Raw genomic sequence first — 27,964 nt, forward strand, 5'->3', positions numbered from 1 at the left:
AGATGAGGGAATATAGAGCTGGGGCTTGTAAAAAGAAGAGCCTCTCTCCACTTAAAGGGTATGAGAACTGAGCTACTAGGTAAGAGATCAACAAAGTAGTATTTTTCATTTTATTTTTGTCTATAGCCTGTACTACGCTATGGGTATTCTTAGTTCTCTTATTAGATCTGTGTGTGTGTGTGTGTGTGTGTGTGTGTGTGTGTGTGTGTGAGTGAGTGAGAGAGAGAGAGAGAAAGAGAGAGACTATGGAAAATTTATCCTTGGCTCCTTAAACTTGTGTTAGCACTTTTTGCAAGAGGCAGTAAAGTCATTAGGAAGAAATGAAGGAAAACATATCTGCCCCACTGAAAGTAAGTGATTTCAGGAGAATCAGGTCAAACTTATTTTGAATGATTGGGAAAGGTTGGAAAGGGGTATGTTATCTGTGAATTTCACTTTTGCTCTCTGCCCTGGGGTCTCTATGTTCTTGATGAATGAATTCTAAGGTATAGTGTGAGGTATAATCTTATTTTCTCATGGCATTTCACTCTTTTCTGATTTAGAAACTGTACACTGAAGACTGGGAAGCAGACAAAAGTTTGTTTTACCCATATAATGACAGCCCAGAACTGAGGAGAGTTGCTCAGGCACAGAAAGCTCTCAGTGATGTAAGTGAAGAGCCATTGGCATTATATGAGTATGAACAATTTCTGACCAGATGTTCATTGCGACCCTTGTTTTTAAAAGACTAAATTGCCATTTTGTAAAAGAGTACATCTAGAATCATAATTTATGATATCTCCTTTAACTTAACTATAATTTTATGCTTTTTAGTAGGTAAAATTTAGTCCAACGACTTGTTTTTCCTCTTGGGTGAGGAACCTGAGTCTGAGGTCACATAGTAGCAAAGCCCAGATTTGTGATCCCCAAACCAATGTCACTCCCACTAGAAGTATCTCTCATCTCCCTGCCTCTTGCTTCTGGTTGGAATTGTTCTGTGACAATGAAGTAGCATTAAAAACAAAAAACAAAAAACACCTACTGGAATTCCAGATGCCTTTAGAAATTTTGTATTAAGTAAATAGTGTCAGTGAGGACTTTGCTTTGCTGACCTAATCATTGAGTCTGAATTACAAGGTGTCAGTGTTTGCTGCATGGAACCTGACTGGAATACTTAAGCATGTTCATTCCGTTTGGGCAATGATATGCATAGAGAATATTTCTGAGTTAGTGAACAATCAACCTGCCAGAATTTTAATATCTGAGACCTTGAAAATGGTATATAAGACAAACTAAAAAGGCCTAAGATACTCAGCACTGAGATCAGCTACAGCAGAGAGCTTCACTTAAGCTTTGAACTTGTCCTCTTTTGTTCTGTAACCACTGAGTTTTCTGGAAGCCATATTGAAAACCCAAAGAACACCACTCTAGTTCTTAGCAGAGTAGTATATTATAAAAGCTATATATAAAAGTTATGTATTCAGTTGTAAAGTAGACATCAAAATATTTTGCATTCAATATAGACTTAAGGCAATTAAGACATTGAGATTTACTTCCAATGGATCCTGGGGCCCAACTTTTGCCCTGAACTGAGGTTATACATACTCATTTGATGGGGATCCAACTTTTGAGGTGTGATTTTTGTTGCCTCTTACCTGAACATTCAGTGAACACATTTAGTATTCCACTTGCTACATGGTTGGTTAAAGATTAGGTCATATAAGCTTGGAGTGGCTCTCACCTGTAACCCTAGATACTCTGGCTGTGATATAACAATCCCAAATTGAAGCCAGCCTAGGCAGAAAAGTCTGTGGTTTTCTTAACTACATTTAAACAGCAAAAATTTGGAAGTTGATGTGTGATTCAAGTGGTAGAGCACCAGCCTTAAGTGAAAAAGTCAAGTGAGAGTGTGAAGTCCTGAGTTCAAGCCCCAGGATATATTGTGTGTCAGATAAACTCTTATCCTTCCATGAGACAAGTGAGGAAATAAAGCACATTTAAACAGATTTTGAAATCACCTAGTACCTGGTACCAATTTTAGTGTGTGTATAATTCTTATGTGTGTGATTCTAAGATGAGCTTTTTGGTTTTCTATCTCACGAAAGCATAGTACCACTATGAGGCCTTTATCAAGTGATCAATATCTATTTACTGAAAGTCAGCTATGCCTGTAAAGTTGGCAGAATAGAACAAAGTAGTACAAGAAATTTCCATCCTTTCTCCATGAGAATGTATAATCACACTGACAAGGTGAAAATCTACAACAGATAAGAAAAAATGTAAAAGCAAAACAAAACACAACAGCTTTGTATTTTCCCCAAGAAAGTACCTGTGGAGGTGATCTGAGAAGACAACAAGAGGTGGTGATACAGAAGGGATGGGAGTGCTGAAGAAGAGAAACATTTCAAGCTGGAGGAGCACTGAAATAAAAGGACAGGGCTGAAATGGAATGCTAGAGAAAAAATCAAATAAAGTATGTAGGTAGCTTATCTGAAAGGCACTTGTGGGATTGCTGGCATCTGTAACTTAAAATCAGGCAAAATAGCTTTAACACATAGGAGAAGAGGCATAATGAGATACAGTACTGGAGAGAGGATACAATGAGATAAAAGTAGAATCTGGAGAAGTTTTGCTAGACAGTAGAATTGGGATTAGTGATCATCTGTAGATGTCTGTTTTAGTAATACAGATGAATCAGAGCAATGATGATGGCAGAGAAGAATGAAACTCTGAGGGAATAAGTATTAATAAGTGCATTAAGGACATTGGATATTGGAAATGAATGAGTTGTAGATGAGTTTATGACACAGATGTGGGCTGGATGATCTGGGGCACCTCTTTAAAATGCATTAGTGCAGAGAGACATAGACTTGAAATAATGGCCAGAATTTTTAGATCAAAGCATGTGGATAATTAGAAATATGGTACCACTGCTGATAAGGATTTAATATTTATAAGTCATCATAACAGTGGTAGTAGCTACAGATGTGAAATGGATGAGAAAGGGAGAACAGTAGAGGACAGAGTAGTAGAGGACAGAGTAGTAGAGGACACTCATGCTTTAGGGTATCTGGAAAGGAACCAGGAAAAGGATAAAGGAATGAACTGAGAAGTTGAAACTAGGAAGTGCCATGTTATGTAAGCCTAGGGAAAGGTGTCCAAAGAGACACTTAATCTCCCAGTATCTCCATTTATTCATAAAACAGAGATGAAGGATTATGTCTGTGTCTCGTGTGATGACCTTGAACAGGTAAAGTTAGCAATGTTTTGTCAGATATCAACATAGGAGACCAAAGGAAGATTGTACAACAATGTGTCTTCCTCGGAAGACTTGGACATAGCATTAAGTTTTATTCTAGACTAGATGCACTAAGTATCAGATTACCAGCATGGCTATTAATACTATTGTCAACATCATGAACTTGTATAATTGTTGGGCACAGAGCCCTGAGCAACCTGTTGTTCACAGACCATCCCACCAGGCAGGCACGTGGCTTCCTATCTAAGGGTTTGGATTTAGAGGCTCCCTCTCCCAGTCTTCTACCTTCTTCCTGTGTCCCTCTGGGCTCTATTTATCATGTTTTTCTTAGAAAACACCAGCACCATCTCAGAGCTGAGCTGGAGTGCAGAGTTCTAACTAGACAGAATTCTGAGCATGGCTCCTAAAAATGTCAAGCTTCTGGATCCGATTTCTCTGAAATTTCTTGATAATATGTCATACTTAATAGGCATTTCTCCTGTTTGAATGTTTCTTTTTCCCAAAGGACTTAGCCAATCATGGAAAATTCCAGTTGTTCCTACACTTAAGGTCTTCACTTAAACAAAGATAAGCAGTGAAATTTATATATATTTAAAACTACCTAAATTTGGTGTTCAGGAAATCTTTTTTGCAGGCACTAGACTGACATTATTAGACTAAGGGAAAGGCTGGGTTAAAGTATAAGATGATTGATTATATATTCATATATTTGAGTTATTATATATGTATGAACACTACCATATGGAAGGAAAAGTAATTGGCAGGAATCTCAGTTATGTGATAAAATTTGGGAAGATAACCCTACTTCCTTCACAGACTACGTGTCTAAGACACATGTACAGAAGTCAGCTGTTGAATCCTCCCTCTGGTCAGGCACCATGCAAGCCACATGTATTCCTAATGGGAGGCCATTCCTACGTTCTTGGTCTGTGGAGAGACATCTGAGAACCTCCTTACAGAAGACAAGGGCCATATTGATTGAGATCTCAAGAGAAGATAAATCCAGGGAGGGCTCAGGAGAAAAAGCCATGCTGTTCTGAGATGTGGAGAAAGGGATGAAGTTCTGGACCAAGAGAAGGAACAGCATAGATGAGGTTCTGAGGAAGGGAGGGGTATCTGTATCTGAGGCTCTGTGAACAGTTTTTCTGTTGGGTATGTAGCTTAGGAGTACAACACTTGCCTAGCACAAGCAAGGTAGCTTTGATACCCAGCACACAAAAGGAAAAAATATGAATAATCTATGAATCGTTTTTCATTATGGAAAGCAGGGCTCAGAATAGTAGAAGAAAAATTCAGAAGAGTCAATCAAGATGAAAAGAGGCCAAGTAAAGGCCTAGCCCAGTTCATGGTACCCTACTTATTCAAGGCAACAGAGCCTTTTGCAAGGAGGAAATTAAGGCAGAGATTGAGATTGTATCTGTGAAAAAAAGAAGGAAGGATGGATGGATGGGCCAAATACAAAGGCCAGCCAGAGGGAATGGTCTGGAGTTCAGGAGCCATGCCCTGTGAAAGATGCTTCTCCTCAGAGCCAGGGTAGGGTCAAGAGACAGGGATGTGTTAGAGAAAAGTAAGTGTACAGTCATTCTTTCCTCTCTAAAAGAGAGAGCTGAAAGCAACATGGAATTAACAGTAACGTAAAGACAGTGCTGGAATTTTAGACCAGCCTCTGGGAGGATGGACTAACTAGAAACATATCATGGGATGTTCATAAAGTTCAAGAATGCACAACTGGTTAAGCACATGGGTTTCAAGTTAATTGCTTGGATTCAAAGGTTCCTTTCCTTGTACCTTCTTTGGACATCATTCTCTACTTCTGTCATCACTGTCCTATGCATAGATTTGTGTGATTTTCTTTTGTAGCCCTCAGTACTCCAGGCATGAAAAAAGAAGTATGTAACTATGTAAGAAGCATACAATTGAGACCAACTAAAATTGAAGGTATTATGTAGATGTGAAAAAGAGAGAAGTTGAGAGTTAGGATACTGGTTAAAGGAAAAAAATATTGCAATACCGGGTCATGGTGAAAAAGCAAATGGAAGAAGTAATCTAGAGGCCAGAGTCCTGGAGAAAAGAGAAGTCCCAAAAAGCTAGTAATAACTGGTAATAATGACAGCAAGGGAATATATATGTGAGAGGAAAGATTATGATGTCATGGTGCCCTAAAATTGAAGACTTCCTACAAAGATGAAAGCATTGTCCTTTTCTAAAATGCCAACAACTAACACATGAAAAATGGTACAATTTTCTATGGCTCATGAACATCCCTGTCTTTCATTTTGTCAGATTGCCTACAAAAAAGGTCATATTGAACAGCAAACCCAATTCACCTCTCTGCCAGATCCTCCAGACATAGAATTTGCCAAAAAAGTAACCAGTCAAGTCAGCAAGGTAAGTAAGCAGAGCTGGTCACCATCTCTTTTGAAAACTCTGATTCATAATTTCAATCATTAGAGAAATAAAGGTATACCTCAATACAACACCCAAACATGAAGACTATACTTGCCTATGCTTCCAAAAGGTCACAACAAAAGCAGTAGTAAATCCACTAATAGAGTAAACTATGTTAATGAATGTGTGGCTAGTTTGATGACTCTGTCATTTTTAAATGTCAAAGGTACCTTTTGGACAACACAGAGCCTGTGTCTTAATGTCCCCTGGCATATTTAACTTCTGGGAGTGATATTCGAAGACTAGTGGAGTTAACCACACTCTTCCATGGAAGATCCTGTCTAATTCAGTGGGAAGGCAGCATAGCATTGTATGCCATCAGTAAGATGTGGACAAATGAGAATGTGTGAGTGGACATAGCTTAGTTATGGCAGTAGGCAGTGCTCCATAACTGTTAAGGCCTAAGCAAGCAGCTTAGCCTGCCTATATTTAGGCTGATAAATAAGCTCTGAGGAATGCAGCTTCCAACAAGGAATGCAGAAAGACAAATGGTCAACTGATGTTGCCTAGTTAAAGTCCTGTTTTATACTGGTCCGAATCAGGCACTTTCTCCTGGGATTCTGCTGCTTTTTAGTGTTTTTTTTTGGGGGGGGGGGGAGAGGGCAGTATTTCTTTTGTAGATGAGAAAGAAAAAAAGATAAGAAGATAAAATTTATTCAGTTATATTTTTAGGGTCTGATTTTGTAGGTTACTTCATGGCCAGGGACTATTTGGATAAAGAATCTAGTAAGTATAGTAAAATTTCACTAGCAGGAAACTGCCATTTTCTCCAGGGCTAAACAGAAATTATAGTGAGACTTTGCATAAAGACATGGCCTAATGGATATGTTAATACTGAAAATAAGGTTGGGAGAGGATTATAGTTTGGGATGCACAGTTGTTCTTAAAGATTTCAACATATCAGTTTGGGGAAAACACAAACATTCTGTGAGCATTGAGTATTCCATATATGAGACATAGACACTGGATCTTGAATGCTTACCATGAGAAAAAGAATGTGAAATAATAGCTCATTGATTGTTTTTCTGGTTAACTGCACATTGGAATGATTATATTCTGGATTTACTGGCCTCAATAAGATGTATTAATAGAATTAATTTCCCACCTGTTCCTTTCTTACATTAAAGTATATGGGCACTACAATGGGCAATATTTCATGTCTATTGGACTGCTACTGTAATTGGATTAGGTAATACAACATTGGTTTGAGAGTATTGACAGACTTGGGTTTGTCCTTGAAAGCACTGCCCTTGTAGAATAACAGTATGAGCTAAAGGGAGAGCAGCTGTGGATAAAAGTTCCTGGATTTGGCCATAGTGATGTAACTTATTCTAGTCTTTCCAAGATTACCATGTTCTTAGTAACTATTGTGTATCCAAAATAATAGTCACGTAGGGGACAATTGTTTGTGTTTGGTGGCAGTTCATCTAACAACTAGCCGCCCAAAGGGAGAAAGAGAGCTGCCAAAGGTGACTTATGGGTGGAATTTTCTCCCTGTGTCTTTTAAAGTCTTCTCTGCCATCAAGCTACTTAGACCCATGTTTCAGCATTATCATATTTTCTTTTCCTAAAAGAAAAATAATCTCCCTTACTGACTCGCTCTTATGACTTAAAGTCTTGGCATTCCCTTACCTACTTAGGATTTCCAGATTTTCCTTTTGTCTTAGGGATTGATTCTATTGATAATGATCAGACATCTACAATGGTTACATTGATGTTGCATTCTTTTTTTTTTTAACCAGTCTTCTATACTATGGCTTTCAGAATAATTTTTTACCTTTGTCACTTGCCAATGTTAGGAGCTTCATTCTGGAATCATCTCCTGGCTCAGGTGCGTTTTGTAGCTTTAATTACAAGTGAATGAGCAGAGTCATTCATATCAGAAGCATCCCAAGTAAGAATTTTGAATGCAACATGGGAAGTCCTTTTAGTTTCTCCACATCTGTCTCTTCTCTTCAGATTCACAATAGGATCAATATAAATTTTCAGATTGAAATTTCCAGTTGATACCCAACTTGAATCTTGAGTGTTCTAAAGGAAACATGCAGTGTAAAGCTCCCATCTCTTTTTTTTTTTTTTTTTTTTTTTGGCCAGTCCTGGGGCTTGGACTCAGGGCCTGAGCACTGTCCCTGGCTTCTTTTTGCTCAAGGCTAGCACTCTGCCACTTGAGCCACAGCGCCACTTCTGGCCGTTTTCTATATATGTGGTGCTGGGGAATCGAACCCAGGGCCTCATGTATACAAGTCAAGCACTCTTGCCACTAGGCCATATCCCCAGCCCCCTAAAGCTCCCATCTTTGAAACAATGAGAACTCTTCTATCCTAGAGAAAGAGTCCCATTGGTTATATCAGAATAGGAAGGCAATCCTGTGCTCACTGTGGTCAATATAAACACCAGTTAGGACCCCTCTGACCACTCTGATGGGATATCTTTTCTGTGAACAGGGCCATCAGGAGTCCCAGTGTTTAGCTGCTCACAGAAAAAGAGAGACGTGATTAGCTCGCTTTATATTCCTTTCTGTTCATCTACCATACAAACTATAGATGCAGTTGTGGAAAGTAGAAAATGAAGCAAGTCATCAGGGGACTAATTTGTGTTCCAATGGAAGTACTCTTAGCTGCCTTCTTGAGAGGAGGGACTATGGTTTAAGGAAGCAATCACTGTGTCTATCCACAAGTGGTCGCCTTCTCACCCATAGAGGGTTGCAATTGACCCAATGTGCTTCCCTTCTTTTGTTATTGAATTCCAAGTTGAGGGTTGTGAGTCTGATATGGGGGTTTCATCTTGATACATAATACAGACTTATCATCACACCGCCATTCTGTGTATCAGCATGAAAACTGAGACGCCTTGACTGGCAGAGAAAGGGCTCCTGTGGACCTACATCTGTTTTGCTCTCACTTCTCCAGGAAGGGGCCATGCTGTTTCAATTCTCTACTGACAAATGAAAGGGAAGGAAGTGACCCTCACCAGTTAAGAAGCTGTAGTTTCCTTTCCTGTGTACCATAAATCTTTCCCTACACTTGAGCACTCAGGAGGGAATTGTGGGCCATTTATCTCCATCCTGACCGATTTCAGGAAAAATTAACAAGCTTTGGTTCAATGAAGAAAGCTGGGTAATTTTACACTCTTGTCTCCATCTTCGTTTACTCTTCAAAAAAAAATCAGACACCTATGAGTGTAAGAATTAGTCTCTTCAATTTTCTTTTTGTAAACCAACCTACACATGCAATACCTATTTACTTACTAATAGCCCAGAGTTTGGAGTTTATTAAGAACATTGGATTCTGCTTCTAAATGACCAAGTTCTCTGTTTCTTGGCATTGGGATGCATCAAGACACATTGTCCTTTGGCATTCCTGGAATTTTAATCATTTCACACCAAACTGGGGCAGGACAGTATCCATGTAAAAATAGAGATTAAGAGATCTGAACCTTCCAGGCACCTGTGGTTTATGCTTGCAATCCTAGCTATTCAGGAAGCTAAGATCTGAAGATCGTGGTTCAGCGCAGCTCCAGGAAGAGCCCTACCTTCAATTAACCCCCAGAAAAGTCTTTATGGGTACTTTATAGGTTTTTAGATTCACAATAGATCTTTTTGCCACAACGATCAGAAACACTTCTGCAGAAAATCTTTTTTTTTTTTTTTTTTTTTTTTGGCCAGTCCTGGGCCTTGGACTCAGGGCCTGAGCACTGTCCCTGGCTTCTTCCCGCTCAAGGCTAGCACTCCGCCACTTGAGCCACAGCGCCGCTTCTGGCCGTTTTCTGTATATGTGGTGCTGGGGAATCGAACCTAGGGCCTCGTGTATCCGAGGCAGGCACTCTTGCCACTAGGCTATATCCCCAGCCCTGCAGACAATCTTAACAAGCTCAAAAATCAGTTCTATTGACTTGATTTTGAAATTGATATTGTATAGTTGATATACAGAGTATTATAGTCACATGGATCAGGTAATAAGTAATGAGTACAATTCTTTTTGAACCATGTCTCCCCTTCCACTGATCTCCCCCCACCCCGTTTTTCTCTCCTGTCCTCAACCACATGATATCCAGTTCATTTTCTACATAATGTCTAGTGAGTATCTCCATTGTATTTGTTCATCCATGTTCCACCTGTCATGTGCCCTCCTTTACTCTCCCAAATACAAACAAACAAACAAGATTAAAGGAAAAGAAAACAAAAGCAACAACAAAAACAGCAACAATGGCAACTAAAAAATGTCTCTTCTTCCTGAAGAGGAAAAAAATGAATGGCCAGTAGACACATGAAAAAATGTTTAATATCTTTGGCCCTAAAAGAAATGAAAATCAAAACAACATTGAGAATCTACCTAACCCCACTAAGAATGGCCATTATCAAGAAAATGAATTATAACATGCTAGAGGGAATGAGGCCAAAGGGAATGCAAACATGTTCAACAACTCTGGAAATTTTATTTTTCAAATTTTTATTATCAAACTGATGCACAGAGAGGTTACAGTTTCATACATTAGGCATTGGATACATTTCTTGTACTGTTTGTTACCTTGTCCCTCATACCCCCCTCCCCCTTCCCCCTTCCCCTTTCCCCCCATGAGGTGTTCAGTTCACTTACACCAAACAGTTTTGCAAGTATTGCTTTTGTAGTTGTTTCTCTTTTTTTACCCTGTGTCTCTCAATTTTGGTATTCCCTTTCAATTTCCTAGTTCCAATACCAGTTTACACGGTTTCCAATATACTCAGATAAGATTACAGAGATAGTGTACAACCACAGGAAGGTGATACAAGAACATCATCAATAATAGAAGCTACAGATACACATGGGACATTGAAAGTAGTTACAACTATGATATAACAATTGTCTCCATAACATGGAGTTCATTTCACTTAGCATCATCTTAGGTGTTCATAAGGGTATAGCTATTGGGCCTTGTGATGCTCTGCTATGACTTGCCTAAACCTGTACTAATTATTCCCAATAAGGGAGACCATAGAGTCTGGAAATTATTAAGAGTAAGATTTATTGATGCTTAAATTGTTTTATTCTGAGAACCTAGTAATTCCATAATCAACAAACTGAAGAATAATTCATATATTTTATGTCTGAAATCTGAATATTATGCATGGGTTCTGAGTTGGCAAGTATATTTGGTGTTTATTGTCAAATATGAATCTCTGTGTGTTTCATATACTCATTCTTACACTTGCCTATGTTGTATGTGTTAATTTGATAGCTTTTAAATGGGTGAAAATTGAGTACACAATGATTATATTACCATAGCTTGTGAAATTACCTTAATTAAATAGCGAATGTAGTTCAAATTACTTTTCATTAATAAACAATATAGTTTAAGGAAAAATGTCTCTTATTTCCTTTTCTTGGAGTTCATTTCATAGGAAATTATTTTATATGATCATCTGCACATAGCTATTGAATTTTTATTGGAGAAATTGCTACAGCAGAGAGTGGTAGGCAAATTAGTTGGCTCTATAATGCAGATTGTTTTGTTCTGTTTTTTGAAATGACAAGGTCTTGCTATGTAGCCCAGGCTGATCCTGAATTCTAATCCTCTTACATCTACCTCTTACATGTATAATGTAGATGTAACGTAGAGAATATCAACAAATATTTCCAATAAGAAATTCTCATTATCTCTTTCTCTTGTCTGCTTCTCCCTCTGCCATGAAGTTTTCTCTCCAGAGTTCCTCTATTACACTAGCAATAATTGTCATCATCACAATATCATGATGGACATTGGTTTAGCACATTAGAGCTTACAAAACTCTATCAGATGGCCCTATGTCCATCCTCCCAGTGTGCCCTGTGTAGTGGGTACAGCACGTGTGGTTGAGGAATTTGAAGCTTACAGTGGCTGATTCATGCATTTGGTAATCATAGTCTGAAATTCCAAGCTTCTGAAGCCAGACCTAAAGTTCTAAAATTTATAACTACACAAACCTCTTGCTATTAACTGGCATGGATACCATTTGAGAAGAAAGAAAATAGGGTGTTTGAGAGAGCAATGTGCTTCCTTTAAGTCCAGTGCATGGGTTCTGTTCATCATTCATACTTAGTCCTTCTGACGAGGGCACACAAGGAAACAGCTTACTTTTTCCTGGAAGGGGTGTGCAGGTGTAGACATGCAACAACTTGAGATCTACTGGTTATGTTTAAATGTTCTTCAAGCCATGGGTTAGAATTGCTTTAGCCCATCTCTAACCCTGGCTGTGGTCCCAGGTTTATTCTTGACTAGGTTAATTCTGTTTTAAGAACTCTTAAGCAAAGGTAGTTCATCATTGTCTCAGTTTAGTGTAGTTACATGAAGGTATATGAGGTAACTTCTCTGTACTGAATTTGGAGCTGGAGTCTAAATATACAACAATGAAGAGGACCCATTTCCCTTTAAAGAACCACCAGCATATAATTCAGGTGGAATAGTGGTAGGGGCTAAGGTAGGGCAGCAGTCAACCTGAATATTGCATTCTTATCAAGTTTAAGTGCAATGAATTCTTATTCTTGAGCCTGCAAGCTGGCTTTTACTTGTGTTTCTTTTTGGATTAGCTGGAGTTGGGTACAGCTTAGTAGTCAATGGCTAAGTTCATTTGGCATAGACACCTGAGACTGACAGGCTTTATTATAACTTGGAAACATAAATAGAAGAACATGGGAAACTTTTGAATGAGCTAAATTTCCAAGCTCAGCAAAGAAGGGAAAGGTAGCACTCTGTTTCTCTCAGTTCCCTCACTCAGCCTTTTCGTTGGGTAAATTGACATGGCACTAGAAGATTTTTGTAGATATTTATTAAGGCCCTATAAATCCTGGGCAAGATAACTTTAAAAAGGGAAATATTATTATGCTGTTTGTGTCTTATTTGTCAACTGGATTTTTTTTAAGTCTTTGGTTCATTTCTTTCTTTCTTTCTTTTTCTTCCCTAGCAAAAATACAAAGAAGACTATGAAAACAAAATCAAAGGCAAATGGAGTGAGACACCTTGCTTTGAAATTGCAACTGCCAGAATGAATGCTGATAACCTCAGCACAGTAAGTAGGAAGGGAGGACCACAGGCCCAGGGTAGGAGTCCTTTCTTTGTGATTTCTAGCTACTCAGATAGTAGCAGAATACTGATCATTTTTAACAAGTTCTATGATTTCACTGGAACAGTATGAGTCCTCTTACTGATTGCAATGTTGTTGGTATGCATTAAAAGAGCTCTTTCTAATTTATTATTTGTATGAGGAACCAAATGGAACATGTATAAAAACTGATTTAGTTTCTTTCTACTGTTAAACAAATCTAATTATTTCTTTTCTTTCCTCAAGTTCTCTTTTCTGACTTTCAAGGGCTCTTTGTTTTTAACATCTTACAGAGAAAATATCAGGAAGATTTTGAGAACATGAAAGACCAGATATACTTCATGCAGACTGAAACACCTGAGTATAAAATGAATAAGCAAGCTGGAGTGGCAGCTAGCAAGGTAGGAAATTGTCATGTGGATCTTAATGTTTTAGTAAGTGAATTTCTTATATTTCTGGATATTGGAGGGTAGGCTCTTGGGGGTAATTACTATAGTTGAGATTAATGGGTCCCAGACATTTGAAGAAGAGTGGGATGAAAACGATAACAAAGTATTTTGGAATTATAATGGGGCTACTCACTTTTTGGTAAGTGTGAACATTAACATCAAATTCTATCTTCAGTAGCTCATGGAATAAAAGGTCTTTTGGTATCCAGAAGTAGAAAATCTATAATTTCCACTATCAGTACTTTAGCTAGCAAAGGACAATTTGTAGCTTTATATGAACACACATGCTAACATATGCAATCCTATCATTACTTTTTTTATTTTCCTATTGAGTGGCAAAAATTTTGGTCACAAACAAGATACTTAAGTCCATAGATATGCCCTTGAGGTACTAAGTTTTACTCATTGGTATACTAATGCATGATGGATTTTTTTTTTTTTTTTGGTGGGATGCGTCTCAGCCCCCAGAGGGCGGGCCAGAGAAATTTATTACGATGACAAAGGCGGAAGGGGAAGGACTTGGGGTGACTGACTGATTGGCTGACTGTGCTGCCCCTCAAGTGATGTCATGGGACTTCCTTTGTGGGCTGGACAACCCTATCATGGTGGCACACACGTGTTCGCCCCCCAGGGGCGGGGGGCTTCTTTTCCGGTTGAGGCCGGAAGGTGGGAGGGGCTCCTTCCCACACTGTCCCAGGGCTAGGGGAAGGGCAGCATCTCGCTCTTGGCGCCCTTCCTCCACCAAGGCCAAAACAGTCCCCAACCTCTCCCCCTTTTTGTTTTTTCAATGAGCAGGGGATGCTGTAAATACATGGCATATGTGGGCATAAGGCAAATGCTGACATAAGATCTGTGGGGCCCCTTCCACAAAACTGGGGTGAGGGGTAGGTAAGGCATGATGGATTTTTTACAGCATAAACACTGAAGCCAAACACACTTGAATCTGATCTTTGGTTTTGCCAAAGCCTTAACTCTTTCAGAGGAGAGAAGGCAGGAAGACTACATAATTTGAAGGTATAAGACAGTCATATTTTGGATCAGCAGTGTAGGAAGGCAAGAGAATGAGAAATATTCTAAACAGAGCCAACTTGATTTGTTGATAGGCTAATTGGATGTGATGTATGAGAGAAAGCTTTTGATATAAGTGTAGGCTGATGATGTTTCTTTTCTTTGAAAATGTGTTGGGAGACAAGCAGCTGGAAGTTAAAGGCTGAGTGAAGGTTTTAGAACAGCAGGCATCTGGGGCAGAATGTGCTGTCATTGTTCTGTGTCTTTCTCTCTCCATTATTTATGTATCTTTCTTCTAGGGCAGGGGCCATGTGGTATTCTTTCTAGTGTCTGTTCCAGAGCCAAGCACATAATCAACTCCCTGTTGATATGTTTGAATGAATGAATAAAAAGAAAAACTATCCTGGAAAGTTATGCAGTTTTTCTGTTGCTGTTATGAGTTACTATGAGCATTTTGTTTATCATATGCCAAGCTGTCATATTTCTAAGGAGAAAATTGATCTATGGAATGATGTCATATTTACCACAGTGGAGAAGAGGACAAAAATAACCCATTGAGTTGCTTTATCACTGTATTTCATCCTATAGGTAAAATACAAAGAAGACTATGAAAAGAATAAAGGAAAAGCAGATTATAATGTACTTCCTGCTTCCGAGAACCCACTGCTCAGGCAGCTGAAGGCAGCAGGAAATGTCCTAAGCGATGTAAGTATTCTTTTCAAAAATGACTTGTAAACCTTAGTAGTAAGAGAGATGGCATTTTCCTCTTTCTATAGTAATGGCATGCATATAAAAATTTGCAAATACTTGAAGGTGATGGAGCGGCTGTTGTCTTAGAACTAGCTAACCAGAGTGGGGCTGAGTGCCTCTGAGGGTGATGTGCATCCAGTTTTGCCAGCCTAGAGATTTAGTTCAAAGAACAGAGAAATCCTCATCTGCTTAGAAACTCTGGGACTCTGGACATCTGTGTGGACCATGAGCACATTGAAGATGGCTGTGATTTTGACCAGGCAGAAAAAAACTTACCAATACAAACTGTGGCCTTTGAAAGGATCAATTGCAAAGCACAAAACTTAAAAGAAGATTTTTCCTATCTCTGTATTTGTTTAGTATGTGATTATTAAGAGACCCACTAAAGTCATTAAATGTGAAATAGGTTAGATAAGTCTAAATCTGGCTGTAAATGACTAGTGGCCCAAGACCAATTTGTCCATATATATAGACAAATTGTATGTGTATGCATGTATGTACATATACACAACTTGTATGTATAGGTGTATATATGTGTGTGTAGGTGCACATGTATGTGTGTACGCTGTGTATCGCACACATACATACATACATACAACATGATCACTGGAGAGATTTCCTTATGGTTAGATTACATTAACTTTTGTCAATATTTAAGAATTTTATGTAGCTTTCTGGATGGGCTGTTCCTTATTCTTGATTTAGGACCACATTGAGGGAAATGTGTGTCTGAAGCTGGAGAGTGGTGGTGTGATGTGGTGAGAGAGTGCAAATGGATTTGTCCAAATAGCTCTGCTTAGAAATCAATACGCAGAGCTTCCTCTCTCTAGATGGGCATATTTATTAAGCATATAACAGCCCAGATTAAAATCTACCATGTTGATAAAGAATGAAACCTATTAGTAAGGAGGAAGGTGGTTTAAAGTTTGAAAACCCAACACTGAAAACTCACAGTAATCTTCTTCAGCTGTGCAGCATTGATTCTCACTGTTGTTCAAGTTGAAGATAAACGCTAGTGGAGGAAAGTTCATAATGACTCATAGTTTGAATTCTCCAGATAGGCCTCCTTTCTAAGGCTAATTGTTTAATGAGAGATTTCCCCAACACCTTTGCATAAGGAGGAAGAGAAATTGTACATAACTCGTAATGAATTTTTCATGAATATATGCTGAAAACAAAAGATCAACTTAGTTTCTCAAAACCTCTGTTTGCTAGGACACAATCAGCAAGAAAAGAATAATATCCCAAAGACAAGGAACAAGTCAGAGCCACATAGAATTTGTGGTTTGGCTGAAGGCAATATAGTAGTGTCTTACAAAAAAAAGTTTAAAGCTCAGGCTTCACAATAATTACTAATATAAAAAGACTATGATTTATGGGACCCCGTCTTTGTCAGTTTTCAGTCAGTTGATATCTTTTATTCTTTCGTTTAGTATTGGAAAATACAGCGTGGGAATAACAGGAGTCTACTTAAACTGATTTCTTTCTTTGACAGAAACTGTACAAGGAAAACTATGAAAAGACAAAGGCAAAGAGCATAAATTACTGTGAGACCCCCAAATTCCGGCTTGATACAGTTTTGCAGAACTTCAGTAGTGATGTAAGCAATCCTTAACATCTTCCCCTTCTATTAAAAGACCCATCATTTAACAAACCATCAATTTGATTAAGCAACGAACTGTGTTTTGTGTTTCAGACTAAATATAAAGATTCCTACTTAAAGAATATTTTGGGACACTATGTAGGCAGCTTTGAGGATCCATATCATTCACACTGTATGAAAGTTACAGCCCAAAACAGTGACGTAAGTTGTGAGAGAATTATTTGACTTTCCAACTAACACATTTTAGAGGAGAAATACAACAGTTGCACCCTTACACCTGCTCTTTTTCTTCTCATAGAAAAACTACAAAGCAGAATATGAAGAGGATCGCGGTAAAGGCTTCTTCCCCCAGACTATAACTCAGGAATATGAAGCGATCAAGAAACTGAATCAGTGTAAAGATGTAAGCCTATAGTGTGTACTGCAAATGTCCTCTGTTGTGTCTAGTGGTCAAGATAGACTTAAAATTTTGACACTTTTACAAATATATTTCAACAAGAAAATTAAAAGGAACAAAATTTGTTCTGCAGAAATGTACTATTTTTCCTGTTTGGCATCTCCATGTTTCAAGAAGGAATTCTAGTTCATTTTCTTTTTCTTTTTTTTTAAATCTTTTTTTTTTTTTTTTTTTTTGGCCAGTCCTGGGCCTTGGACTCAGGGCCTGAGCACTGTCCCTGGCTTCTTCCTGCTCAAGGCTAGCACTCTACCACTTGAGCCACAGCGCCGCTTCTGGCCGTTTTCTGTATATGTGGTGCTGGGGAATCGAACCTAGGGCCTCGTGTATCCGAGGCAGGCACTCTTGCCACTAGGCCATATCCCCAGCCCTCTAGTTCATTTTCTTAAAAAAATAATTTAAAAAGCTATCAAGAATCTAAAGACAGGACAATGTTTCCAATATACACATCATAGCAGCTCTAGAAAAAACTAGTCTAGTTAGAAAAAGAAAAAATTTATACTTTGAGTTTCTTTGAGGGGGATAGGGTTCTTCTTTTGCTTGGCGCCTAGGGTACCTTGTATTTGACAGATCTGCTAATGCAAGTTTCTTTCTCATTGATAGCACACCTACAAAGTCCATCCAGATAAGACGAAATTCACTCAAGTTTCCGACTCTCCTGTTCTGGTGCAAGCTCAAGTCAATTCCAAACAACTGAGTGATGTAAGTTCTTCTGCATACCCAGGGAAACCACAAATGAAAGAGAGCATTTCATAACCCCACACATAAAGTCCAATTATGTTTCTGTTTTGTAGTTCTGGAGATGGAACCCAGAGCCTCGCTTATGCTAGTCAAGGCATTTACCACTAAGCTACATACCCAGCCCATAAATTTAATTTTTTTGTCACATTTATATAAAACAGGCTCAGGTTTATCAATTTATACTTATAATCACCTAAAATATCATTTTATTTGCTGACGTATCATCTTAAGCAGATCATATTAAGAAAAAATGATTATGTGAAAGAAACTTCAAGTACCGAAAAGAATGAATTCTAGAATTAGTAAAAACTGGAATCAAGTTTCAGCTCTGCTATCTATGACCAGATGGCCAAATCGTTGAATTTTTCTATGCTGCTTACGTCTTTTTTATAATTTGTTTGCTGTTTTGAAAGTTACATGAGAGGAGAAATGTACATGGCATCCCTTATAGTTTAACCAGACTAGATAGTCAGCATATAGGTTTATGGCCAGAAATTGTTTACAGCATCAACAACCATGTTATCTAAGAAGTGACAATTAGGAAAGATTCTGTTAGTGAGCATCAACAGAAAAAGAGAGGGTAGAGTAGCTCAGATTTTCTCTGGTCTTACCATGCCAAATGTGACATGCAAGGAAGGGAATGTGTAAGAGACACCTCTCTCCAATAGGGTCTTGGGTTGGCCACAGGTGAGTCAATGGCTGTGAAGGGCTTACCACACAGTCATGTGAGGCAGCCTAATTAAGCTCTGTCTCTCTCTCATGATCTCAGCAACTTTGTTACTTCACAAATGTATGATATAAAAAGAGCTTTTGTATTTTGAAATGATCCTCTCTTCCTCTCTCCTCCCCCTAACCCAAACTTGGCTGTCTTTAGCTAAATTACAAAGCAAAACACGAAAGTGAAAAGTTCAAGTGCCATATTCCTCCTGACACTCCTGCCTTTATCCAGCATAAAGTCAACGCCTACAACCTGAGTGACGTAAGTTTCCTGTCACTGTTTCCTGTGACAAAGTGACAACCTGGGCTCTCATTTTGCAATTGCTTTGTTGCAGCTGAATGAATAACTTAATGGTAAGGTTGGGAAGATAATTAACATTTGTATCCTGTGGGAATAGGAAGCAATGTATCTGCCACGGTAACTTGAATTCACCATATTAGATTGGTGTAGCCACAGCCATCTCCTAAGTGGATTCATTCAACTAGACAAACTAAATATATTTTAACCATCCCTCAAAATACCACCACTCACATATGCATAATTGCAAATCTTAGTGTTGATCTTTTAGCTATGCATTTATATATACGATTCCATATTTCAGTTCTTCAGAATCTGGTCTTTTATATATAATTCCATGGTAGGCCTACAATGTCATTCATTTTCACAAGTGATACTTCTACACATAAGAGAGCTTGCATGAGTGAAGATATAAAACATTTAAAAGGAAAATGTTGGGGCTCCCATTGCCATCTCTTATTTTCCAAAGTTAATTTGATAGAAAATTCATATTGTCCTCATCCTGAGTGGGTAGTGTCTTTAATTTCTTCAATAATTCCATATATAAGTACAAAGATCCAGTGTCAGTGAATTATTTTACTGATTCATTGAATAACTTTTGCAGAATATTTAGATGCAAGTGATTCTTTTATATCATAAGAACCAAGTTACCTCTAGAATACTTGTGTACTTTGTAAAAGAATCAGTGTTAGTAATCAAATATCAGAGTGAAAACTAGAACTATAATAAGTTGATGACAGATTCTAATGGAGAGCAAAGAAGCCTGTCCTTGGAGAATCAGTTTGAAGAGAATTATTAAAGATACACATAATTTCACAGACAATTAAAAGGGTGAATTTACTTTACATTAAGAACAAAGTAATTAGCTGCCCTTCAGTGTTCAAGTGTTGTAACATGTATGTCACCTTTGCCAATTCATTTGCTGAAATGTTCCTGTCCAGAATGTCTATAAGCAAGACTGGGAGAAGAGCAAAGCTAAGAAGTTTGACATTAAAGTGGATGCCATTCCCCTGCTGGCAGCCAAAGCCAACAGCAAGAATGCCAGCGATGTGAGTGTGGCCCTGGGTCTGTGCAGGGAGCCTCGGGGACGTTGGCTGCTGGGCAGCATGCAGCATGAGTGATATCTTTGCAGGTGATGTACAGGAAGGACTATGAGAAAAGCAAAGGCAAGATGATTGGAGCCCTGAGCATTAATGATGACCCCAAGATGCTGCACTCCCTGAAGACAGCCAAAAACCAGAGTGATGTGAGTGTCTGTAAACCACCCATACTTTACAAACTGGCCACATTTCTGTAATGGGCTGTGACTTTCTTTGTGTGCCAGTCTTGGGCTTGAACTCACAACCTGGGCATTGTCCCTGACCTTTAGTGCTCAAGGCTAGCACTCTACAATTTGAGCCACAACTCCACTTCTCACACTTCTGTTTAATATAACCATGGATTGGATGTTAGTTTAACTTAAATATTAGATTCAGAATGATAATGTATGGAAGTCTGTATGATTAGGGAAAATGAATGACCTTACTTAACGGCTCACTTACTTGCTTACTTAATGTCTCTGTACATTGAGAAGGTAGTGAATCTTGCAAAGGTTTCCTTAACCTCCTCAATGTTCTGTTCCCACAGGAGGAAAAATGTACTAGCAATGATATTTTCTTTGTTATTTTTCTGGAGATAGGGTTAGTATGTTTCGTTGTTGTTGTTTTTTTGCCAGTCCTGGGTCTTGGACTCAGGGCCTGAACACTGTCCCTGGCTTCCTTTTGCTCAAGGCTAGCACTCTACCACTTGAGCCACAGCGCCACTTCTGGTACATAGTAGAAATGCATATATACATTCATTCATTACCCTGAGCTGATTAAAAGTCCTATGCAGGGCTGGGGATATGGCCTAGTGGCAAGAGTGCCTGCCTCATATACATGAGGCCCTGGGTTCGATTCCCCAGCACCACATATACAGAAAATGGTCAGAAGTGGCGCTGTGGCTCAAGTGGCAGAGTGCTAGCCTTGAGCAAAAAAGAAGCCAGGGACAGTGCTCAGGCCCTGAGTCCAAGCCCCAGGACTGGCAAAAAAAAAAAAAAGTCCTATGCAGAAAAATAAAAACAATTGAGAAAATCCACTTAAAGAAATTACTGGTGGCTCACACCAGTAATCCTAGCTACTTGGGAGACTGAAAATGAGAGGATTATTATTATTATTATTATTATTATTATTATTATTATTATTATTATTTGCCAGTCCTGGGCTTGGACTCAGGGCCTGAGCACTGTCCTTGGCTTCTTTTGCTTAAGGCTAGCACTCTGCCTCTTGAACCACAGTGCCACTTCTGGCTTTTTCTGTTTATGTGTGCTGAGGAATTGAACCCAGGGCTTCATGCATGCTAGGCAAGCACTCTACTGCTAAGCCACATTCCCAACCCTAAGAGGATCATTATTTAAGACCAGCAAAAGCAGGAAAGTTTGTGAAATCACTTTTCCACCTATAACTGGTCTCCATATTATGTCCTGACATCTCAAGCTATATGGGAGACTAAAATTGATAGGATCATGGTACTGGGCCAACCTAGAAAGAAAAGTTCACCAGTCTCCGTCTCCAAAGAGGACAGCTATATTTGGTGACACACACCTGAGATCCTAGTAGCCATGGGAAGCCTAAAAGCAAGCAGAACACAGCTCAGCAGCCAGAATAGCAAGTACTTATCTTTGAGTTCAAACCCTAGAACTGCTAGGGGGGAAAAAAAGATTAAAAAGTAGGAAACATCAGATGAAAAAAATCAAAAGTAAAATGTTAGCTTGAGAATTTTATAAAACATTAATCTCATTTTAAAAACTTTAAAATACTCTCAAAAATAAATTTTTAGGTCAAAATTGTGATTCTAATTTCTAGAAAGAAATATGTCTTGTTTTCCATGTCCATTTACAAGTCCTGTCTTTACTGAGTATATTTTTTGATTCTTACATGAGAGAATTTAAAGACAGTGGGAAGAAGTATATGTATCACTACCAATGCTAAATGATATGTTAAAAAACATATTTTCATATATTGTTATAAAACAAAAAAGACTATCTTGCGAGTGTGTTCTCACTTTGTGCTGAACTGTTAGGCTGTGCCTAACTATCTAAGTTCCTCGTTAATCCCTAGCCCTCATTTTATACCAACTGAAAAAAAATTACTTTCTTTCAATTCCATCAAATGTAATAAATACAAGGCAGAAATGTGCTCTAGCAGTAATGATGTGTTTTAAGTTTTTCAATCCGAAAAACATTAGGACAAATAACATAAGCAAATTTGTGATTATTTGTAGGGACATTTTATAAAAACATAAGGCTCATGCATATGTTCTGTTTTGTGGAAAATAAATATGAAGGAAATACAAATTTTACCCCATCGGTTGAAGAACAGCAATGACATGAATGGCTCTTCTTCCATGAGATATTGTCCTATTGGTTTGATTTGGTTTTGTTTTGACAGAGATTATACAAAGAAAACTATGAGAAGACAAAGGCAAAGAGCATGAATTACTGTGAGACCCCAAAATATCAACTTGATACCCTGCTGAAGAACTTCAGCGAGGTTGGAAACCTGTAGTTACCTCCATGGTGGGAAGGCTTTTCCTATTGTTTAACAAATATCTGTGATCTGAAATTATGTATGTTTTCTTTTCCAGGCTAAATATAAAGATTTATATGTAAAGAATATTTTGGGACATTATGTAGGAAGCTTTGAGGACCCCTATCATACACATTGTATGAAAGTTTCGGCTCAAAACAGTGATGTAAGTTTGAAGGCAATTATTCATTTTTCACAGTGACATTGTTTGGGGGTCAACAGCAATTCTGATCTATTTTTGTTCTTACTCCTTATAGAAAAGTTACAAGGCAGAATATGAAGAAGATAAAGGGAAATGTTATTTCCCTCAGACAATAACACAAGAATATGAAGCAATCAAGAAGCTAGACCAGTGTAAAGATGTAAGTGGGCTTGCCTTGAATTCTTATAACAGTTTGGTGTGCTTGTGCCATCTAGTGGTAAAGTGAGCAGGAGAGTAAATGCTAACACCAAGTGTTAGGACATCAATTTAAAATTTTGCCCTTTTGGGGGAGAGGGTGGACTTGGGGAACACAAAAGTGATTAAGAAGCTGTTCACCAACTATCAAATAATTTCATGATTTAGAAGCCTTTCGTGTGTGTGTGTGTGTGTGTGTGTGTGTGTGTGTGTGTGTGTGTGTGTGTGTGTGTATTTGGGGCAGCCAAGGAGGGTTATACAGGTTTGTGAGAGTTAGGTGTTCATCGGCAGATTTTCACACAGGACTAGCATGTGCCAGGCATGGCCCTTGGTACTGGGAAGGAGTAGGTAACAAGGTGGACTGCCTCTCCTAGAGTTTCTGTTGGAATGAGAGAAACAGACAATAAACAAAGGAGCCCAGGAACATGAAAGAAAGACACCATGCAGTATTAAACTGTGCACAGGATGTTGTTAAAATCTTAATATTCAGTGTACCTATGTGAAAATGGAAAGAGATAACTTAGATGGACAGGGTTGGGAGGGATAGAGAGGGATGATGGAAAGGGTGATGTTGATTGAGATGCATTCCAGAGTACCTGGGCACTGGTGGCTCAGGTCTGTAACCCTAGCTACTCAAAAGGCTGAAATCTGAGGATCACAGTTGAAAGCCAGTCCAGTGAAGAAAAGGCTGTGAGACTTACCTCCAATTAACCACATTAAGCTATAACTTAAAGTGGTAGAATGCCAGCCTTGAGTACAAAAGCTCAGGGATAGCACTCAGACCCTGGATTCAAGTACCACTACTGATTAAAAAAAAAAAAAAAGATGCAGTGTACTCATAAACTGATATGTTCGATTAATACCCCTTTGTGAAACTATTTAAAGAAAATAAAATAATTTTATTTTTTTAATTATTAAACTAGGATAATGTGAGAGCAAATGATTGCTTGGCCACTTTGGGCTCAGGAAGGTATGAGACAATATTGTTCAGCCATGCCAAGATCAGGGTAGAGAAGCCAGAAGAAGATCCTAAGTAGAGCATGAGGAATTGGAAGTTTAGGAGGCAGCTGAGATTTATTGGGGAGGGGAGGATTGTTAGAGGTGATGTGGTAGGAAAGGAAGAGGCAGGAAAGATTAATATAGCGGCAGAGGTGAAGCAGAAAAGCAGGCAACTTCGGGAGACAGAAGGAAGGAGAGTGGGGAAAAGAAAGTAAAAGAGAATAGGTAAGAATGTACCAGAGTCTCTGGAACAAACCAACACATTTTAGCTGGAATTTCTTCATACATTCATGTGAAATTGACAAGAATAAAGATACACTTGATGTCATTAAAGTCCGTCTTCTTTTCTAGCATACTTACAAAGTTCATCCGGATAAGACTAAATTCACAGCAGTCACTGACACTCCTGTACTATTGCAAGCCCAGCTCAATACCAAACAACTCAGTGATGTAAGTACGTTGATTTGTGCTGCGGGGGCAACCTGGATAAAGTGCCTGGTTTCATTTAAAATGTCACCATTTACATACTTAATCTTCATGGACTCATGGACCATCTAGTAATGTCATTTTTCAGAATTTATTCAATAAAATGCAAAGGAAGCTTCTTAGTTGAATTGTAACCTGAGGTAAACTGTGCTAAGCAACATTAAAAAATTGCTGCTAGTTTTTCACCAACTCACTGATTTTTAGTAAGAATACTGGAATTTCTCTCTAGGACTTGTCACATAAACACTAAAACTTCTTGTTGACTTTAGTAATCAGGGCCAGCAAGGGTGTCCATTTGAGTGGGTAACCAGGCAGATATTAAGTTATGAAGACTTCACAAAGAGAAAGAGACATCAGTACAATAAAGACTTCAGACAATAAGGAAACTAGGAAGCAAGAATTGTAGATGATAATAGTATGATGTTGGGGAAGGTATTGATGGTTAAGGAAAGTCAAAAGCAGGAATGGTTCAACCATGCAGACATTAGGAGAAGACCAAGCATTCCCATTCATTAGATCACCTAGTGACCCAGTTAAAAAGTAGATTCTAATTCAGTAGGTTTTGGGGGAAAACCCATATTTTGTTTCTCTGCTGTTGCTGAGAGGAGCAATGTGATGACATAGCTAAGTCTTAGTATCACACTCTTTTTTTTAAAATTTTTATTGTCAAACATATACAGAAAGGTTACAGTTTCATAGGTTAGACGTTGCATACATTTCTTGTACTGTTTGTTACTTCCTCCTTCATTTCCCTCTCCCCTTCCTCTTTCCCTTTCCCCCCATGACTGGTTCAGTAGATTTACACTAAACAGTTTTGCAAGTATTGCTTTTGTAATCGTTTGTCATTTTTACCCTGTGTCTCTCGATTTTGGCATTCCCTTTCAGTTTCCTAGTTCTAATACCAGTATACACTGTTTCCAATGTACTCAGATAAGATACAGAGATAGTGCCGGTACAAACACAGGAAGGGGATACAAGAGGATCATCAATAATAGAAGCTACGGTTTCACATTGCATGTTGAAAGTAATTACAACAGTGATATAACAGTCGTTTCCATAACATGGAGTTCATTTCACTTAGCATCATCTTATGTGTTCATAAAGGTATAGCTATTGGACTCTTGAGAGTATCACAGTCTTCTGAATATAGGGAAAAGAAAGATGCATTTGATCCTAGTATAAATGTGTCTTCGTCATGCAGATTGGCTCATTTGCAATTGGTAAAGACAAGAATAACATCAATGTCATACAGAATTCCTGTCAGTTCATATACACCTTTCCTAGCCTGTTGGTGTTTTGTGGCACAATAGAGAACACTAAGCACAAATGTCAGCGAGTGAGGTGACCATAGCAAACCACAAAAGAATACTGGGCTGTGCATGGCATCTGTCACCACCATTCTTCTTGTTACCCAGTTAGGCTCTGGGCTCCGTCTTGGAGGTTCTTATGGCACAATTCTTCCCAATCGTGTGCTTTGTGCCTTTAGCTACTGAATTGTACAACCTCATTTCTTTGTATTCCCTTTCTTCTACCTAATATTACCTTTTCTAAAACATTAAGGTCTATGTTTAAAATTTTAGTAGGAATTTATCTTTTTAACTGTGTAAATATCTTTAGAATTATCACTATGTTTTGCTACTATGATCATAGAATTCATAGTTTTGGGAGTTTACATGCCTTTCAGGCACAGAGTAGTGGCATTAATCAGATGTGTTTTTCCCCAAACAATTAAATAGCAAGCCAAAATCTGGTTATACCACAATCCCTGAAAGAGAGGGTAAGAATTCAGGGCCTATTCTAACTTTGGTAGCATTGTGTACCTCTCTGAGGTTCTTTCCTTAGTGCCAGTGACTTAGGTGCATACACATGTATGTATCTGGGTTGTTGGAAATCTATGTTGGTCCATTTTTGGTTTCTAAAGGAAAGTACTTAAAACCAAATTACTTATACAGAATTAAGGACTACCTATCTCATGGTTCTGGAGTCTGGGAAATCTAAGGGTATGGTGCTAGCATGTAGAGATGGCTTCTTGCTGTATCATAAAATGGTAGGAAGAGGACATCATGCAGTTGGACAGATGAAGCCAGCTAGCCAGGTCACTTTCATAACAAAGCCCCTCCTATGAGCACCCATTCACTTACTAATGCATGAGTGGATTAATCCATTTATCAGAGCAATGCCTTCATGACTCAATCTCTTCCCAAAGATCCCACTTCTCAAATAGCCATTAATGTATTACTCTGGAGATTGTATTTCCAACACCTAAAACTAGGTGGACACCTTCAGCCCAAAGCAATGCCCTCTACTGTTTTTCAGCTGAACTACAAAGCAAAGCATGAAGGTGAGAAATTCAAGTGCAATGTACCAGCAGATGCTCCTGAGTTTATTCAACACAGGGTCAATGCCTATAACCTGAGTGATGTAAGTACCAAAGCCACAGATGCCTGTTTGGTGTGTGTGAAAGAAGTGCATGTTTAAAAATACATAATCAGCCAGGCACCAGTGGCTCATGCCTGTAATTCTAGCTACTTGGAAGGCTGAGATCTGAGGATTCTGATTCAAAGGCAACCCAAACAGGAAAGTTCATGAAATTCTTATGTCTAAATAACCAGAAAAAAAACCTGATATAGAGCTCTGGGTCAAGTGGTAGAGTATTGATCTTGAGCAAAAGAAGAGAATAAAGCTCAGAGTCAGTGCTTGAGTTTAAGTCCAGGACCAGTACAAAACAACAACAACAACAAAGAAGAGAAGACAGAATCAATAGTTATATAAATAAACTGTTAGATTGTTACCATTGTGAAAATGGAGATATAAGGCCCAAGTACTCTTAAGACTCCTACTTAGCAATCAGGTTTCATTTTCCTAGGCATCTGTTATCATCAGTGTTTCTTCATTTACTCTGCTGCCTATCACTATGGTTTTCAAGCTCACTTTCTTGCAAACATATTTCACCTTTTTTTGAATTATTTTTTATATACTAAGGTAATTGTTTCTACAGTGTTCTCAACATTCAAGAATATGTAAAAAAGTGTATGTAATATTCCCATTCTTTTTCCCATGTAGTGACTAGATGATAGGGAAAAAAATTATACTCCTCTTGTATAAATTACTTATTAGTTAAAAAAGATTGTACCAATGGGTAAGAATGTTGAAAGGGATGACATTGATCAAGATATATTGTATTCATAAACAGCTTTATTGAATGGCAATTCCTTTGTACAATTACTTAAAGATAATAATTAAAAATAAATACATAAATGAAGTATTAAATAAGAATAAAAGGACTATGCCCCAGGTGCTGGTGGTTCATAGCTGTAATCCTAGCTATTCAGGAAGCTGAGATCAGAAGATAGAGTTTCAAAGTTACCCTCCACAGTCTATCTAGGAGTGAAGGTATAGCTAAAGCAGTAGCATGCTATCCTTGAGTAAAAAAGCCAAGCAAAAGTATGAGGCTCTGATTTCAAGCCCCAGCATTGGCACAAATGAAAAACAAATGTAGGGCCCAAACCACTGCCATTTCTAAAGCAGATTATTTGTTATTTTGCAGCTCATCAGCCTTGTAGAGTGTTAGCCTTGAATGGGAAAAAAGCTAAGCAAGAGTAAGAGGTCCTATGTTCCAAGCCCCAGTATAGCAAACAAACACAGAGACTGAAAATTTTAACAATGTTTATGTATTCATCTGAGTTCAATGTTGATTTTTTGTATCATTCTTTTGCC

General features: G+C 38.4%; 1 protein-coding gene across 1 annotated transcript in view; it reads left to right on the forward strand.

The window, feature by feature from the left end:
* Positions 1–27,964, forward strand: part of Neb (nebulin) — a 217,731-nt gene that overhangs the window by 10,245 nt on the left and 179,522 nt on the right. Inside the window, 17 exon segments of the mRNA XM_048345481.1 lie at positions 543–647; positions 5,522–5,626; positions 12,603–12,707; positions 13,034–13,141; positions 14,786–14,902; positions 16,443–16,547; positions 16,644–16,751; positions 16,849–16,953; positions 17,608–17,706; positions 18,620–18,724; positions 19,702–19,809; positions 19,893–20,006; positions 22,228–22,329; positions 22,424–22,531; positions 22,623–22,727; positions 24,113–24,211; positions 26,564–26,668. Coding sequence (XP_048201438.1) covers positions 543–647; positions 5,522–5,626; positions 12,603–12,707; positions 13,034–13,141; positions 14,786–14,902; positions 16,443–16,547; positions 16,644–16,751; positions 16,849–16,953; positions 17,608–17,706; positions 18,620–18,724; positions 19,702–19,809; positions 19,893–20,006; positions 22,228–22,329; positions 22,424–22,531; positions 22,623–22,727; positions 24,113–24,211; positions 26,564–26,668 — 1,803 coding nt within the window.

This window comes from Perognathus longimembris, chromosome 4 (genome assembly GCF_023159225.1).
Source record: "Perognathus longimembris pacificus isolate PPM17 chromosome 4, ASM2315922v1, whole genome shotgun sequence".
Classification (NCBI taxonomy): Eukaryota; Metazoa; Chordata; class Mammalia; order Rodentia; family Heteromyidae; genus Perognathus; species Perognathus longimembris.